The following is an 18,477-nucleotide window of genomic DNA, read 5'->3' as shown; positions in this document are numbered from 1 at the left end:
ATTACACACAGTAGTGAAAGAATGGGTTGTTCTGAAGAGCCAATTTTGCAACAACGAAGTGTTTAGGAACCACAGCAACTCAGACCAAGCAAAGGGTTGCAGAGAGCTAAGGAGCATAGTGAAAAAGGGGGACTAACTCCATATCAATGTCTATGGATTTTGAATGAGCTGTCATAAAAGCTCCTGAAGGTATAAAGTGTAGATGTCCCAATACTTTTGTCCATATAGTGTATGTCTCTGTCATGAAATTCCTGATGCCTAAATCTCATCAAAACTATTGTGAAAACATCATCTCATGTTCAGACAGCATATTCTGAACCATTTGACAGAAGGGTCATTTTGATGTATTTTTGCTACATTCAGTCATACAATACACTATTAATATTACTATTAACATTATGCTGGTTCTGTCTGCAGACAAGCTACACTGACAAAGGGGAAAAGGTGAGGTACATCTACATCTGCAGTACCCCAGTCATTTCAGTTTCATTGCACTTGGATCATTTATTCAGATTTAAAAATTATATTACGTAATATATGAATGTCTCGTGTGGCATTTGTTGTTCCATGTTTCAGCCAGAGAGAGGCAAATTCTTGAGGTTCCACCATGTGAAGTTCTGGGTGGGCAATGCTAAGCAGGTAAGTCCATAAAGTCATCACCTAAAGTCTGAAGAATCTTCTCTAACCTAACCCAGTCTCTATCTGCTCCATGTGTAGTGTAAGGTTGGTTAAATTGGAGCCAGTGGACAGAACCTGAAGCAAGCAGAACTGTCCCCAGCCAACATGCTCATGTGGGGCTCACTTGGGTGTAATGTGGGCTAGGTGGGTTCCAGATGGTCATGGGCTCTGAATGGGTTTGGACATACTTTGTAATGTACAATGGGTCCCATTGTTACAGCCCACCTTAATCTTACATGGGTCCCATCTAAGCCTTATGTGCAGTGTACAACCCACATGGAGCCCATGCTTAACCCCTCCTGGTCCCACCTCTGACCCTGGTGGGCATCCATACATGGATACAACCCCAGGACAAAACTTTCTGGTTCCCAGTTGGGCAACCCATACAGGCCCCATATGGACATAGCTGGGGTTAGATGGGGTCTAGTCTTGGTTTGCTATGTAATTTGAATGTTCATACAAAAGATGGGGCTCACTATTAGAAGAAGTGCAGTAGAAGAAACAGTTTCATTATAATCTAATCGTAAGGGATAATAAGTTAAAATGGTCATGTAAAAAATAATTCTAGCATTTTTGGAATGTAAAGCTGGGTATAATTTGTAAGTGGAACTGGAGGAAAGTTCTATTACACACAAGAAAAACGTAGACAGGTCCTTTAAGTAGAAGTAGATGCACTTGTGTACTCAGTATTTACTTATTTTACTTATATTTATTTTACTACATGTGATAGAACTTAAGTACATTCACAAGCAGATGCTGAATACTTTTGTAACTTTCACTCAAGGAGTGTTTCACTCAAGTACAGAATTACAGTATTGTCTTTTGTCCACTATTGTGTATAGCTCACTTTGGTTCAGCTTCACTCCCCATTCCAGAGAAAATGAGAATGTTAGATTTGTATTAAACCACAGTAAAAACATATTAGTCTAGGCCATCATGCGCCTCATGCACATTTAGCAGGCCGGTCTTTCTTCACAAAGGAGTGCTGTTAGCACACAAGTAGTAGGTAGTGCTTCACATCAGTGACACTATGTGTAACTGTTCTGTGGAATTTTACAGTATTTAGACCATGGTATTTTATTTTTCCAATGTTTTGCTCTTATCCTGTTTTAAACCACTTCAAGATGTTCTGTAAAAAAGTCATAGGATGAAATAGTTTATTGCTCAAAATGCTTTATAATAGTTACAGTATAATAAGCCTACAGTTCAATTATTGTAGTAAACAGTAACTGAGTAAACCGGGTCATTCAGCTTTTATATATGAGACAGGTGACCAATCAACTTTGACCTAAGTATAAGGACAACAGAAGATAAGTATACGGCAGAAGTGGTTCTCAACCCTGGTCCTGGAGGACCACCTGCCCTGCACACTGGCATATTTTCAAGCCCTTTCCGAGTTGTTAATTAGGTGTATTCGAAACAGTGTAAATACTCAAATGTGTCCTCCATGCCCAGGGTGGAATATTTATATATATGTATATATATTTAGAGAAATGATCAGTATATATCAAAATATCATTCTATTATGTTCTGCAATACTGTAGTGATTCTCCAAAACTTCATCATAATTGATTTTTAATAATAGTTTACATGTAAAGATTTGTGTCAGACAGTGGTGTGTTTAAACCCCGACCACTAGATTGCAGTGTTGTACTCTGTGTCTACAGATCCCACTGTTCTCAACTTTCCTTTTACTCAGATTGTATGTGTATATGTGTTTTTATACTATGACTATTTTTTTTAACAAAAATTCGATAAAAGAAAATAGCAAAATATTGTCCTGCTTACAGTGTCACAATTAATCCAATATAATGGATTGTAACCTGTGTATCGTGAAACCTGTTGGATCACCAGGTTCTTGCCAATACACAGCTCTAATATTATACTATATTATATCATGTGGAAGTGGAAGTCAATGGAAGTCATTTGGGAGCATTTTTATTGGTTTAGCATTTTATTTTATTTATATTATTTAAATTCTGACACAATATAAAAAAACAACTGGCAGGTTCAAAAAAGTAAAAAACAGCAGACCTATATATATATATATATATATATATATATATATATATATATATATATATATAGTCAATGGCGTGCAAATACTCACTAATGCACTTTGTAAACATGACTTCACAGTAATTGGGGCACAGTTCAGTTCAGATGTAATAGTGATGCAAGACTGATTGCCGCTATGATAAGTAGCTTTCATGTGTATTTACACAGTAATCAAGGCGTGCATGCACTGACCACTGGAGTGGAAAAGACAGGTTTGCTCATCAGAGCTGGATTTCTCCGGCAAACAATCACACCAAGTCATTAATTTCTTTGTTCGTTCTTTCTTGCCCTGCTTCATCCATGCGTTCATTCCTTCGCTGAACATGACAGCGCTTTAACACAGCTCGGATGAAAGGTGGTTGATTGGAAACTGGAAAGTTCTTGGCACAGAATGAAGCTCATTGTAGCTCACTGGTAATAGGCCTACTAGTTCAAACCTGCACAGGGTTTGTGCAGTGCTAAAGTCACTAAACCTTGTAACCATCCACTATATGGACAAAAGTATTGGGACACCTGCTCATTCATTGTTTCTTTTAAAATCAAGGGTATTAAAAGTAGTTTCTGCTGCTTTGTTTGGAGTAACTGTCTCTACTGTACAGAGTAGGCTTTCTACTAGATTCTGGACACAGCATTGCTGTGAGGATTTGATCGCATTCCGTGACAAGAGCATTAGTGATGTCAGGAAGGTTTCAACTCCCCAACTCATCCCAAAAGTATTGGATGGAGCACCATCCATCATTCCAGAGAACACAGTGACACTGCTCCATAGAACAAAGCTAAGAGGGCTTTATACCCTTCTAGCCCACACCTAGCATTAGGCATATAGGTTAATGTTTATCTGCTCCACAAAGTCTCTTTTTCTATTGGCAGTATTTCTCTACTGGAGCTAGACAAGCTGTGGGTGTGTGCATTTGCACATCTGTGTGAGCAATGGGTACACTTAAAGTAGCTGAGTGCATTCATTAGAAGGGGTGTCCACAAACATTTGGACACATTGTGTATATTTCAGAGGCATACAGTATATATAGTGTGTTAGTGAGGTCTTGGGCCACCACAAGTGCACTTTATCATAGGTTCTACAAGTCTCTGTTAGGAACTGTACTGGTTGGACTGAACATCATTATTCCCAAAGTTATTCTTTCAGTTGGTGTTTTGATGATGGTGGTGGAGGGCTGTGTCTAACACATCCACTCAAATCTCCAATAGGTGTTTAACTGTCTGACCACAGAGTGTGATTTACATTATTTTTATACTCATAAAAAACATTTAGTGAGCACCCAGCCAGTGGCACGAAAAGATTTGGGCACTCTCGGTTAGAATTTCTGTTACTTTAAATAATAGTGGGTAAAAGATGACCTGATTTTCCAAAAAGGGAGGCAGAAGGTTAATCATGACACATTTCATAACACTCCCATTTGCAAGTATCACAGCTTGTAAATGCTTTTTGTAGTCAGCCAGGAGTTCAGTTCTTGCTTGGGGGATGTGTGCCATTTCCTCCTTGCAAAAAAGCTTCTACCTTTGTGATATATTGTGCTCTCTTTCTGTATTGCTCTTTTGAGGTATTCAGGTTTTCAGAGATGTTTAACTCAAGGGTGTGTGAGGGCCATAGCAAAAGCTTCAACCTGTACCTCTTAAGGAAATATATTGTTGATCAGATCAGTTGTGATGTTTGCTGACAGAATTTGTTGGTATTTAATTGAATCTATTCTTCCCTCTGCCAGTGAAATGTTACCTGTGCCACTGGCTGCAACACAAACCCAAAGTGTGATCAATCCACCTCCATGTTTAACAGTTGGAAAGGTCTTCTCTTCATGAAATTCTATACCCTTTTTTTCTTCAAAAGGTTCTATTTTAACTTCATTGTTTCCAAAATCCATCAGACTGGTCTAGATGTTCCTCTAAAAATGTCTGAAGCTGAATTGGTTGGTGAGGATGCAGGAAAGGTTCAAACAAGGTCATATTTCTGAATGTGCTGCTGCACAGTAGAACAGTGCACCACCAGTCCAGGGTCAGCTAAGTCTAAAGGTATTTTGCAGAAAAACAGGGGGTTAGTTTCCATTGCCTTTCCAGAGAATCATGCAAGCAGTTCTCTCTGCAAGTTTTCTTGGAATTCCAGGCCTCAACTTGACCTCCACCGTTTCTTAATTACAGCATGAACTGAGGAAACAGTTACCTGAAAACACTGCTATCCTCTTATTGTCTTATCCTGCTCTGGGCATCAAACTGGGCAGCTGCTTAGACAAGTCCATGGCTGCCGATTGTTGGAACACGGTTCGAGAAGTCAGAGTATTTATAAAGCTTTGAAATGTGCATCTTTGGCTTTTCCTGATGAGGACTGTGAACAAGCCTTGGTCATAACAAGCTAATTAAGGTCTGAGACCTTGGTGAAATATATCTGAGAGCTTAGATCTCTCTTATATGCTAATCTTGTTTTCGACTCACTTTACAAAATATGCTAGAGGAGTCCTGCATGAATGGCCTGCATATTTAATGTTACCAGTGCTGTAACACATCCAGTTCAACTAATGGTTCATTTGTTTGCAATCTCCTACAGGCTACAACCTACTACTGTGACAAAATGGGCTTTGAGCCACTGGCCTACAAAGGCCTGGAGACTGGCAGTAGAGAGGTGGTGTCCCACGTCATCAAGCAGGATAAGGTCTGTATTCGCACACACACAAACATGCAACCTTTCTTTAATAGGATGTTTTCCATAATACATGAACTCCTATCAGACTTATGGAGAAATGCTTCTTCAGGCTTTTACTACAGTTCAACACAAGACACCAAAAGATACTGATGTACTTCATATGTCAGCTATTGTCTTATCATCATAAACTAAGCAGAGCAATAAGCCACAAGATGTAGTGGGTTACTGTGGCTTTGTCATGAATGCATCAGGGTGTTCTTAGACATGACTGAAGCAGAGTGGAATAGAACAAGCTGATCAGTCTAGATCTAGGTGCTGAGGAAACGTGCAGTTCATATTCCATCTGTTTGCAACAGTGGTTATAGTCACTTTTTTATAGTCACATAAAAATATTTGAACCAGAAGTATCCATCCAGTTGTGAAGTATACCAAGTATACCAAGTATGCAGTGTGAAGTATACCAAGAGCATCAATCAGTTTTAGAAGCATATTCATTGTTATTGGTGTTTCATGTTTTCCACAGATTCGGTTTGTCTTCGAATCACCTCTAAATCCTGGAAATGAAGGTATGAATAGTAGTGCTTTTGTAGATGGATGGACGCCCCTTCTAATGAATGCATTCAGCTTTTTACACCTATTGCTGACACAGATTTACAAATGCACACACACAGATTGTCTAGACCCTTTAGAGAAGTACTGTCAATAGAATAGGATTCTCTGGAGCAGATAAACACAAACCTATTGCCACCATGCTGCCTGATGCCAGGTGTATATAGCCCTCCAGCAGTGAGCTGTGGAGCAGTTAAGCTATGTTCTCTGGAATGATGAATGGTGCTCCATCTAATACTTTTGGGATAAGTTGGGGAGTTGAAGATGAGGTGGGGGTGGTGATCATCCAACATCCTGACTTCACTAACACTCTTGTTGCTAAATGCCATCAAATCCTCACAGCAATGCTCCTCCTAAATCTAGTAGAAAGCCTTCTTCCTCGGACAGTAGAGACAGTTACTCCAACAAAAGCAGGATAAGCTCTTTTTTAATACCCTTGATTTCAGAAGAAACAAGTAATAAGCAGGCGTCCCAATACTTTTGCCCATATTGTGTTAGAAAAGACAAAGGTTTGCATGGGGTGTCCTAATTTTGTGTAAATAAATATGTTCTAGAGGAATTCAACAGAATAATTGTGTGCAGTCTTTTCAGTATGCAGTGTTCTGTAATCTGTAATCCTTACTGAGAAAAATGGCACAGAAGCCAGCATGAACGTCCTGAGTCTGCCTCTTCACACAGAGATGGGGGAGCATCTCATGAAGCACGGGGACAGCGTTAAGGACATCGCATTCCAAGTAGAAGACTGCGACTTTCTGGTCAAGGTAAATGAGACAGAGAGAGAGATTTATATAGAGGTAAGAGATCAATACATGGAGGCGACTCAGCAACACAATTATACAGTGAAGCTAAATCACACTGTGGCACATTTACCACCTGGTGGCAGTATTACGGTATTATGTACAGCACAGTGGTGCCAGCCCTAGACTTTAGTAGTTCTGTGATGAGGCCTGGATTCAGAGCAGTTTGACTGTAGCTGCTCATCGTGACTCAGAGGGCTCTGTAGTTATTTATTGGAGGTCCTTACAATGTCTTCATTTCATGTCATTTTACAAATTTTAGGCTTTAAAAAGTATTTTAAAAAATCTAACATTTGAATATACATGGTATTAAAATGCACATTAAATAATTAGGGACTGCTTTTGTAGTGCAGTGGTCGGACTAGGAGCATCCTCACCCTCTGATGATGTGTCTTCAAGGTGTAAGGGACTAGTTTTTGGCTGTACAATGCAGAAAGATACCAAATGTTACTGCCCACCCCCAAATACCCCTCAAAGCAGCTGTAGTTTTGAGACATGCCACAAGAAAGGGGGCAGCGTGTCTTTTAAAGAGCCCATCTCATTGAAATCCGAAACGCCCTGTTTTTCTCTCTTTTACGAGATAAAATGACAGATCTAAATGGTAGAAGTAGGACCATGCCTGAACTCCTCCTCCCGGTCCTCAAGTGTCATATATACCCCTGCTTCTCAGTTTAACTCAACTCCGTGACAAGCAAACGCCGCACCCACCTCCACCCGTCTCCTCCTTTTCTTTAATCACTCACCAAAGCAACAGGGGGCCCGGCTCTTTGCACAGACCACAGGAAACCCACCCCGGACTCCAAGCCAAAAATATTTTCTGAGGCTGCCCTCCCGTTCCATCTCAGCGAATGGAAGGCTTTAGCAAAAAGGAATATTTACGAAGAATGTACCAGGGTGAACCGGGGTGTTGGCAAAAATGTATCCGGCCAATTTCTATGTTATACCCGGCAACCAGGTTGATGACAAAAGTGACTTGGGCCAATATTATACTTAGCAACCAGGGTTTGGTAAAAATGATTCAGGTCAATACTCATATTTTGCTCTGAAACCACGGTGTTGCTGAAAATGACTCGGGCCAATTCCCATATTGTACTCGGCAACCAGGGCAAAATGGCTTGGGCCAATTCAAACCTAGCTACATATTTACATATATCCACCTATTCAGCCTACAGCAGTTTAGCCAGGACTGATTTTTGAGTGGGTATATGTCAGTCTTAAAGGCACAGTAACAAAAACAGCTTGTTTAAGTTAGGAGAAAAATAAACATTTTTATAAATAAAAGACAAATAAAGGTTTTAACGATGTTTTGAGATAAAAGGGAATTTGATTTATTCTTGGTACTAAAACCCACACAAATAGTTGTAAGTAGGCCTTAGGGAGAAACATGAAATCCGAGGCAATTGTTGCATATGGGCCCTTAAACCTCATCTTGCCTACTGTTGAGATAGCATACAAAGCCTCACACATCAATATGGGTATCAGTTACAGCAAAGATCATTTTTAAATCTGGCTGATTTGGTGTTAAATTATAGTTGAAGTATTTTATTTAACTGGAAGATGCCTACAGAGAAGCACAGCTCTGTGTCTCCAGGTTAGGGCTGCATGATATATCGTTTCAGCATCGTCTTTGCAGGATGTGCACATGTAAAACAGTCACATCGCAGGATATGCAAGGTCACACAATGCAAATGAAATCCAACATATTATGCTGCAGCTTGCTTAATACAAAAGAGAAATTCACACTGTTCATATTTTCCATGACATATCTACCAGAGGCAGGTTATATCTGCCCAGTATCATTTAATTTACTTCAATCTTCAATAGACTAGGGGCATTATTATTATCACGACATGTTGGATCATTAACTTCTGGAGAAATCGGATGGGAATTCCTCTATTTTTAAATATTGCAATATATATAATATATCTAACTAAATATTGCAATGTAATTTTTGTCCAGTATCGTACAGCCCAACTGCAGGTTATACTGTTGTTTTGGAATCAAGACTAGCTGCAGAGGAATAGGGGGTATATATTCAGTTTACTTAAGCTGTTGTTTGATGCATAACTACTAAAAATGTGACTCTGGTTGGGGTATGATGCGATTTACCTATTTACCACCCTGCTATTTTATGGAGGGCTTGTGAATGATCAAAAATGATCAACTCTGCTTTTATTTCCTGGTTTATGTCAATACGACAGGCTTACAGAAGCTTTTAGCCTAACGCGGATCCCTGTTTGCTCCCCCAGCTCCCCCACAGCATTTCAGGCCAAGTTTGAACTCCTCTTAAGCGGACACTGGCAGAGGAAAAGCCAGGGCAAGAGGCCTGGTTCATGTAGCAACCCGTATTCCCTTAACTAGCATAGTATAGTCTGGAGGTGATGAGCTGCTCTGCAGTATCAAAATTGCGGGATTCTTCCATCACAGTTGTGATTTACTGTTTCTCTAGCTTGGTGTGGGCTATTTTAGAGGTGTAAGCATAATGAGTTAAGACTGTTAGGTAACAGTTTTGGAGTTTCAGAATTGGCCAGTTTACCATCTCTGTTTTGATTAGGCTGGTCTTTCTTTTGAATGAAGAGACTTAAAGGATTTAAAGGTTCACGATTTGAGGTTCATGGTTTGTCACTTCCATGTACTGAACTCATTATTCAACCATGCCACAGTAAATACAGGTTCTATGGCCCCTTAAATACATTAGGCTAAGGCGTTACACTGCCTGAGTTTTTTCCTTATGTACAGAAAGCCAAAGAGAGGGGAGCAGTGATAGTCAAAGAACCATGGGTGGAACAGGACAACTACGGCAAAGTGAAATATGCTGTGGTTCAAACGGTGAGAAGCTAACACACACACCTAAACACACACACACTAGTTTGTATTCCTATCTTTGTTGGACATTTCCATTGCCTTCTGCCTATCTATTTAGCTAAATGGTACTGTTCTAGCACCCACCAAAACTCTAACCTTAACCTCAGGAACCAAAAGAAACCCATTGACTCCATATTTCCTATAATGCTAAAAGCGTTTGGTCCACACAGAGAGCTAAACACATGTCCACGCAGGCGTCCATTAATAAAGCCAAACTGAAACCTCTGACATTGCTTTGTTTTTCAGTACGGAGATACAACCCACACATTCGTTGAATACTTGAGCCCATACAAAGGCCTGTTTTTGCCAGGCTACCATGAACCGCTCTTTAAAGACCCACTGCTTCCAAAACTGTAAGTATGCATTGCAGTACTGCTCATATATATCAGGTCCTGTTTACAGCCACCATCAGAATGTAGTGATTTTTGAGTGTGGCATGATTGATGGTGCCAGACAGGCTGGTTTGAGTATTTGCAGAACTGCTGAGACTGCAGTCTCTAAAAGTTTACTCAGAAAACATCCACTAAATGGCAGATCTGTAAACAGAAGCACCTTGTTGATGAGAGAATGGCCAAGAGGGTTCAAGCTGACAGAAAGGTTACAGTAGCTCAGACAACCACTTTGTGGTGCAATCTCAAAATGCTGGTGGACTTCAATGGCAGAAGACCATGTTAGGTTCTAGCTCCGTCAGCCAAGAACAGAAGCCTGAGGCTGCTGTGGGCACAGGCTCAGCAAAACTGGACAGCTGAAGACTGGAGAAATGTAGCCTGGTCTGATGATTGTTGATTTCTGCTCAGGCACCTCACTACAGATGGTAGGGTCAGAAGTTGGCACCACCAGCATGAATCCATGGTCTCAACCTGCCTTGTAACGACAGTCCAGCCTGGAGGAGGAGGTGGTATTTGGCTCATTAATACCAAACATCGCTGGAATGCCACAGCCTACTGTTGCTCACTATGTGGATCCCTTCATGACCACAATTTACCCATCCTCTAATGGCTACTTCTAATGGCCATGAGTTTCATACAAGGCAAAAATCTACTCAGACTGTTTTTATGAACATGACATTAAGTTCCATATTATTTAATGGTCTTCCCTTCTGGCTGGTCTTCCTCTGCGCACCATCAGGCCCTTGCAACTTATCCAGAATGCAGCGGCACGGGGCGTCTTCAGCATTTCTGAGTTCAGCCATGTCACACCACTGCTGCGTTCTCTTCACTGGCTTCCTGTAGCTGCTGCCTACAAAGCCAAGAATGGACCAGCCCCTCCGTACTTGATGGCAATGTTCAAAAGCCAATCTGCATCTGTCCTGGCACCGAAATGGTAGAACGAACCTCCCCTGGGTGTCCAAACGGCAGAGTCCTTCGCTGTCTTCAAATATGAGACTGAAAACCCTCCTCTTCCGAGAGTACTTGGGCGAAGTGTAGTGTACTCTGGTCTCCATATTGACTTTATACTGTTTAGTAGTATCTAAGCTTAGCGGTATCTTTCAATTGTAGTCTATTCTAACTAGCTGAGGCTATTCTTGGGTAAATAGCGAGGCACTTTTGTAAGTCACTCTGGATAAGAGCGTCTGCTAAATGCCATAAATGAAAATGTCTTCCCTGTCACTGAATCTGACTCCAATAGAACACCTTTGGGATGTGGTAAAACATTAAAGTGCTGCTGAAACACCTGCACAATTAGCAAAATGAGGCCATATCCAGTGTTATTGTAATGTTCTTAACAGTAAAAGTGCTTTGTTATTGCATGTGAATAAGTTAGTGTATATGCAGCCTGTATGGACTGGAGAGCAGCTGAAACAGTGCGGATATTATACCCAACTCCTATTGTTTAATGAAAAAATGAAGGAAATGTGTTTTTTCAAGATTCTGCCTTTTAAAATGCACTTATGTTCTTGCTCGCAGGCCCCCAGGTGGCCTGAGCTTCATCGATCACATTGTGGGAAACCAGCCAGACGATGAAATGGTGCCGATATCAGACTGGTGAGAGAGTTCACGTAGCTCACGTACTGCTTGTGCAAACTCAGAATTAACAATCAATAATGCCTGTTCCTAGAAATCCCCTCCCTTTTAAACACTCCGTGCCAGTGAAGGGCAAATTCATTTGAAAGTGAAGGGAAAGTTCGATCAGAATTTATATCATATAAATCAGAGAGCAAGCCTGGGCCAACTCCAGCATCTTGCCTTTGATTTCTATAATTATCCTTCACTAAACAGTGATGAATAGGTAGATGTTTTGGACTATACTGGTGAATGACGTGCATTAGGGAACGCCTTGTTGCTATTCCTGTGTTCTCACCTTCTGTCTGTTCCGCTCTCTCAGGTACCAAAAGTGCCTGATGTTCCATCGTTTCTGGTCCATAGATGATAAACAGATCCACACCCAGTACAGTTCTCTTAGGTCCATTGTGGTCACCAACTACGAGGAGACCATCAAGATGCCCATCAATGAGCCAGCTCCTGGCAAGAAGAAATCACAGATCCAGGTCCTAAACACAGACTCCTATATTCTCAGTTTCACAGCCGGCCTATTCTCAGGCCAGCATTTTCTAACAGTGGAGGTCAACTGAAGCATGATCAAATGCACATGTGTGAAAGCTACCCATATGCCTGGAAGCTGGGCCCTTTACCTGTGATTGTCTTTCTTGCTGCATATAGGAATATGTGGACTACAATGGTGGACCTGGAGTGCAGCACATTGCCTTAAACACGTCAGACATCATCCAAGCAGTGAGTTTCTTTAAGATCAGAAAACAATATTTAAAAGACATTAAACTGACAATGACTACAGAGTACAGACTAAACACAGCATGCCGTCATATCCTCGTATTCAGTGGCCTTCCCAGTCACTGAATCTGACTCTAATAGAAGAACTTTGGGATGTGGTAGAACATCCCAAAAGATTCACAGCATTAAAGTGCTCCTAAAACAAACATCTGCAGGAATTGTTTGATGTAATCAGGTCAACATGGTCTAAATTAAAATTTCCATTAACAAGCCTTTTTAGGGGCTCTCAAGTGGCGCAACTGTCTAACACCCTGTTTATATCTGGTCACTTCATGTACTAAGTATCTGGATTGTAAATGTTCTCCTATCTTTAGAAGGTTTTGTTCCCCTTCTATCCCATATTGGCACCAGGAATTAGGGAAAGTACCAATAGGCTCATGTTATCTGCCCTATCTAGCCTGTTCTTCTGGCAATTCTTCTTAACAGAGAGTAGACAAGCGGTATGTGTGTGTGCATTTGCACATCTGTGTCAGCAATAGGAGCAACTTAAAGTAGTTGAATGCATTCATTAGAACAGGTGTCCACAGATGTAGCAGGTGGGAACAGGCTATGATAAAACTGTGAGGAAAAGCATCTGTTGCATAATTACCATGGATAAGCGTTGCCTATAAAATGGGACACTCTGGAGACCCCTCACTTGAGCCTATAAGGTCACCATGCCCAGTGGCAAGCGTTGGCTGGAGAGGTGATAAGCCCTCCAGCACTGAGTTTGAGGCATGAGTTTGATCGGCTGAACTGATCATCCAACATCAGTACATGACCTCGCTAATGCTCCTGTGGCTAAAAGCCCTCAAATTCTCACAGCCTTATTAAGGCCTTATTAGAAGAGTAGAGACGTGGAGAGTTACTGCAGCCAATCTCCCAATTGATCCCCTTGATTTCAGAAGAAATGTTGGATGAACTAGTGTTTACAAAAGTGTGAATGTGCAAACAGAAGTAAGCTGCATTTATTATGAAACATGCATCTCTATTCCCAACCCCAATTAGATAGTGAACCTCAGAGCCCGGGGGATGGAGTTCTTGTCGGCTCCAGATACCTACTATGACAGCCTGCGTGAGAAACTCAAGACAGCCAAGATCAAAGTAAAGGAGGACCTCAAGACCCTGCAGGTAAGACTGAGCAGACAGCAGTCAGGGCCTAGATACATGATGGAGAACCGACAAACGAGTGAACGTGTTGAAACAAAATCAGGCAAGTGTGTCCAGGCCTTTAGGGTCGATGCGCTGTCAGCATAGCTGAATGATTGCTGATTAAATCGTGTTCATTCAGCTACGCTGACGCTCTCCCAAACTGTGGCATGATTGGTTTCCTCTTTGTTTTTAGTCATTGATTCATTGCTTTTCAGCCAGTTTGACTAATTAGTCTCATTGCTTCTTTCTTGACTCCACAGGACTTAAAAATCTTAGTAGACTTTGATGATAAGGGCTACCTGCTCCAGATTTTCACCAAGCCTGTGCAGGACAGACCCACTCTCTTCCTAGAGGTCATCCAGAGGAACAACCACTATGTGAGTAGAGATGGTAGAGAAGCCAATAAACATATCTACCTGGCCATCATGCTCATTTATGGCTTACATGGGTGGAATTTGGGCTAGGTGGGTTCCAGGTGGGCATGGGTTCTGAGTGGGTTTGTACATGGGTTGTTACTGGGACACAACTGGGCTTGCCAAATGGGGTCCATCGTTACAGCCCACCCTAAAATCACGTGGGTCTTATCTAGGCCCCATGTGCAGTGTACAGTCCCATGTTTAACCCCTTCTGGAACTATCACTGATCCTGGTGGGAGCCTGGTAGGCAGCGATATGTGGGGCCAACATGCAACCTATGGACAAAACGTTCCCTGTTAGGCCACTCATACAAGCCCCCAAATTGGCATGTTATCTTGGTATAAGCTCAAGCCCGGTCATTGGACAGTCGCTTGTTTGATCCTCAGAGAGGTAGCATGGCCCTCCCTCTCCCCCATCACTCAGCACAATGCGTGTTCAGCCATCCAATGTTACATTAGCAGTAGTTTGAAAAAAGGTGTGGTAGAGCTTCATCTGTCCTTCACCCTTTCAGCACTGGTGGCAGGCATCATGTGATAGAGGGAGTCCGAGCTAGTGGGTATAAGGTGTATATGGCCGAGTACACCACTGCTGAGAAGTATGAACACACAAATAAATGTTTGAGGTCTATTTCTATCCAAGGTGGTTCAAAATAGTGACATTTCCACAGTTAAACAGTGAAAAAAGTGGCCTACCTTCAGTCACTGAATGACTAAATATGTGTTAAAACCAGGAAAGCTCACAGATCATAGGGGCTTCAAAACTGGGACTGACTGAGCTCTGGGCCCCTTAAGGAATATTTCACTACCTGTTTGGACAAGCCCACCGATTAACTAGGGGCATTTTCAATCCTATGAAGTGGAGGAAATGCCCCAAGACACAGGACATTTCTGCCCGACCACACCAAAGAGGCACTGAGGCTTAAAAAGAATGCTCTGCTTTTCACTTTGACTCTCAAAACATTCATTTCACTCTCTTTGAAGAGGAGAAAGCAGCTTTCCCAAACAGCCCTAAAAGTCTAGCCGTGGCTCAGTACTCATTAATCAAACACTACGTTAGGAGCAATGATTAAACGCATTCATAAATACTGGAGCTGATTAGGAATTAAAAGATCTTTAATATTTAGTGCGGGTCTCGGCTCTTTAGACTTTAGACTTAAGCTTGACTTGGTCTCAGCTTCTTTGTCTAGGCATGGTTTAACATGTAAGGGTAGCTTACTTTTAAATGACCAAGAAATTCGAACTGGACATAAAAGTCTAAGAGGATGTTTTTTGGGTCTTGACTAGGTCTCATCCCCTTTAGACTTGGTCTTGACTTGGTCTCAGCCCTTTTTGACTTTTTCTAGATTTAGTCTAGTCCCCTTTAGACTTGGTCTTGACTTGGTCTCATCCCCTTTAGACTTGGTCTTGACTTGGTCTCTGCCTTTTTTGCCTCTTTCTTGGTCTAGTTTCGACCCCTTTAGACAATGTCTCAGTTCCTTTAGACTTGGTCTTGTCATGGTTTCAGCCTATTTAGACACAATATTGACCTGATTTCCGTCCCTTCAGACCTGGTCTTCACTTGGTCTTGGCCCCTTCAGACTTCAGCTTGACCTGGTCTCAGCTACTTTGTACGCTGTCTTGACTTGGTCACTGTGCATATTAGACTCAGTCTGGATTTGGTCTCAGCTTCTTGATACTGTCTTGACTTGGTCTCACCCACCTTTACACTGTCTTTACTTAATCTCAGTCCCTGGAGGGGGTCTCAAGTCCCTTTAGATCTTGACATGTCATGATTTTTGTGCTAACATTCTGCATTGCTATTATTAAAAAGGTCCTATATTTTCCCAAACCTGTAACTCCCCTGTAATCAGATCATCTTGTAAATGTCTTTCAGGGCTTTGGAGCTGGAAACTTCAAATCTCTTTTTGAGGCCATTGAGAAAGACCAGGATGCCAGAGGCAACCTCACCATCCTCACCTCAGATGGCAACCCAAAGGCTTTTTACTAACAGATTCACACAATGTAAGCTGGTAGCACATAGGTAGAGTCACATACTATAAACAGAGGTTCTGGTCAAAAAGTAGACCCACAAACAGCTCCATAACAGTGCATCCACAAACACTGTTCACCTCAGATCTATTCTATCTACACATACTTTGTTACTGTTGAATATACATCAAGATGCTTTAGCTTTAACACTACAAATGTTGTGGTCCTACGTTTCCTCGACCACCTCAAAGGTGGTTTGAGTGATTGGATCACATTGGTTCATACACGTACTTAATGCTGGCTACTCATGATGGGGTCACGCATGATAGCTGTCAATTCCAACTGTGAACAGAGCTAATGGTTTAAAGAAATAGTGGTTTATAAAAACATAAGACATAATTCTTTAGCTCAGAATGGGAGATGCTAGGCTCATGTTGCTAATAAACACTGGACTTAAGTTGTCACCAATCTCAGCTCCAGCTCTTCCACAGATAACATGCCTATGTGGGGCCCAACCGGAAAACAAAACGTTTTGCCCCACATATGCATACCCACCAGGGTCACAAAAGTTCCCCACACAGCTGAATAGTGGGACACCTGTTTTACATGGGAAGCGTTCCAATATTAGTCTTAATGTTTACATTCATACATCCGAGCAATTTCCCTGAATTTTCCTTTAATATAAGAATTGAACACTAGACTGCCTGGCATTGTCAATAAAGCCACCGCTACTGAGTCTGTTATGCAGTAATGTCCTTTATTACATTATTTAATGGTAAACCAGGGTGGAAATATACACAGAAAAAGTAGTTATATGAAAGCAGGGGCAGTCTATGCATCTAAGTAGAAGTAATATGAATATGTAGTGTGGGGTCCAAACGTTTCAGACCACACTGAATTTAGACTTTAGATTTGTTTTTTTAAAGGAAAAAATAAAAGAACAATAATAATAATAAAAAAAAATATATATATATATATATTATATTATAAAAATCTAAAATATATATATAAAAAAAAATCCAAATTCAGTTTGGTCTAAAATGTTATACTATAATCAAACTAAATCAAAATCAAAATAATTAAATGAAGAAATATTTAATATATAATCAAATGTTATATTTGTGAACCTTTGTTCTTAAAAAAAAAAATATATATATATATATATATAAAAAAGAATTTATTTATTTTTTTTATTTACAATGTATAGAGAGAGAGATTTCTTTCTTTAAATAAAAAAACTAAACTCTAAATTCAGTGTGGTCTGAAACGTTATATAATCAAATGAAGAAATGTTTATTATTTAATTTTATTTGTAAGTAAATGTTATGGAAATTAAAAATGGAATTTTAGCTGATTTGTGATACTGACCATGTTCATGCCCTGGTATAAAAGACACCCGTTTTTGGGTCGTATCTTTGTTCAGACTACTCAGGTGGACTTCATCTCTGCTCATCAGTGTTTTGCACAAACATCTAAGCAGTAAAGGGGATTTGGGAGGAGAAATATATGGGCATGTATGTCTTTCTATGTGAGATATATTCTTCAGGTTTAATTTCAAACAGTTGCAGTACATTAAGAAGAAATAGAGAATTTGTCCAAATTACATATTTATTTACATATATTTCTTTTCTTTAAAGGGATCCTAAAAATGTTCAAACAGAAACTTCACAATCTTTAGGATCTGGGATGTGTTGGATACAGTTTATCTCTTTTTTATGGGAATGTTTTGGAGTGTGAACCATAGTAAAGAAAGTGTGGAAATTTATTCAGGTAATTTAACATTTATAAAAAAAATTAAGAGCAGGAAAGAACCTCCACCAGTGTTGGGCTGGTTTCCTGCACAGTTTTGTGCTTTTCCTGCTCAAACACACCTGGTTTTATTCACCTGTAAATTGCCAGGTTTAGTAGGTCTGTTTAGAGCAGGGAAATCAGCAAACGGTGTTGGACTCCGTCTGTCCCTCTTGCCCTCCCCAGACCAGCACTACACCTTATAATCGAACCTAACTGTAAATGTAACTGACTGTAAAAATGAACTGTACAGGTATTACCATACTCAGTACTCAGACAATGAGCAGAACTTTAGTCCGTAGCTGTTATGCTGTTATTAATACAGGCCTACAGTGTTTGTTGAAGGTGTGTGGAGGGGTGGGCTTTGGCTTAAGAGAAAAGCTGAAAGTCACCTAGTTGGCACTGTCCTTATTTACTTGGACAGGCCAGTTTGGAGACGTGCTGTTCTGAACAGTTAGGTCAGGTATAAACAGGGGGGGGGGTGTTGGCAGGACCTCCAAAGCCTTGGCAGCTCCTTCAGCAAACAGGCTACAGGCTTTTAATGACTAACCCACTGGACTCTACAGCACTCTCCACTAAAACCTCACTATAGGAACTGCACAGTCATTGCTTATATTTTACTGCAGTAGTCAAATGATAAATACTCTGTACACTGTGGACACCCCTTCTAATGGACGCATTCGGCTACTTTACTCTACAGTGTCTATCTAGTTCCTGTAGAGTAGTTCT

At 40.8% G+C, this 18,477-nt stretch overlaps 1 protein-coding gene across 1 annotated transcript; it reads left to right on the top strand.

Moving 5' to 3' along the window:
- The first annotated feature begins 5,299 nt into the window (after positions 1-5,299).
- Positions 5,300-15,979, top strand: hpda (4-hydroxyphenylpyruvate dioxygenase a). The gene is made up of 11 exons (XM_072692769.1): positions 5,300-5,395; positions 5,910-5,952; positions 6,674-6,756; positions 9,532-9,621; positions 9,904-10,010; positions 11,565-11,642; positions 11,983-12,145; positions 12,318-12,389; positions 13,434-13,556; positions 13,838-13,954; positions 15,866-15,979. Exons 1-11 carry the CDS (start codon positions 5,315-5,317, stop codon positions 15,977-15,979), a joined length of 1,071 nt encoding a protein of 356 aa, XP_072548870.1. The 5' UTR covers positions 5,300-5,314.
- Positions 15,980-18,477: the final 2,498 nt, after the last annotated feature.

This window comes from Salminus brasiliensis, chromosome 1 (assembly GCF_030463535.1).
Source record: "Salminus brasiliensis chromosome 1, fSalBra1.hap2, whole genome shotgun sequence".
Lineage (NCBI taxonomy): Eukaryota > Metazoa > Chordata > Actinopteri > Characiformes > Bryconidae > Salminus > Salminus brasiliensis.
Note: the sequence above shows the minus strand (reverse complement) of the source record. Positions and strands in the feature narration are given on the sequence as shown.

Bases quoted from the DNA above. Each gene is read 5' to 3' on its own strand.
- hpda (XM_072692769.1), top strand. From the start codon at position 5,315: ATGGGCTTTGAGCCACTGGCCTACAAAGGCCTGGAGACTGGCAGTAGA. The intron at 9,622-9,903 runs GTGAGAAGCTAA...TTTGTTTTTCAG, and splicing joins AATATGCTGTGGTTCAAACG to TACGGAGATACAACCCACAC. The intron at 12,390-13,433 runs GTGAGTTTCTTT...AACCCCAATTAG, and splicing joins CGTCAGACATCATCCAAGCA to ATAGTGAACCTCAGAGCCCG.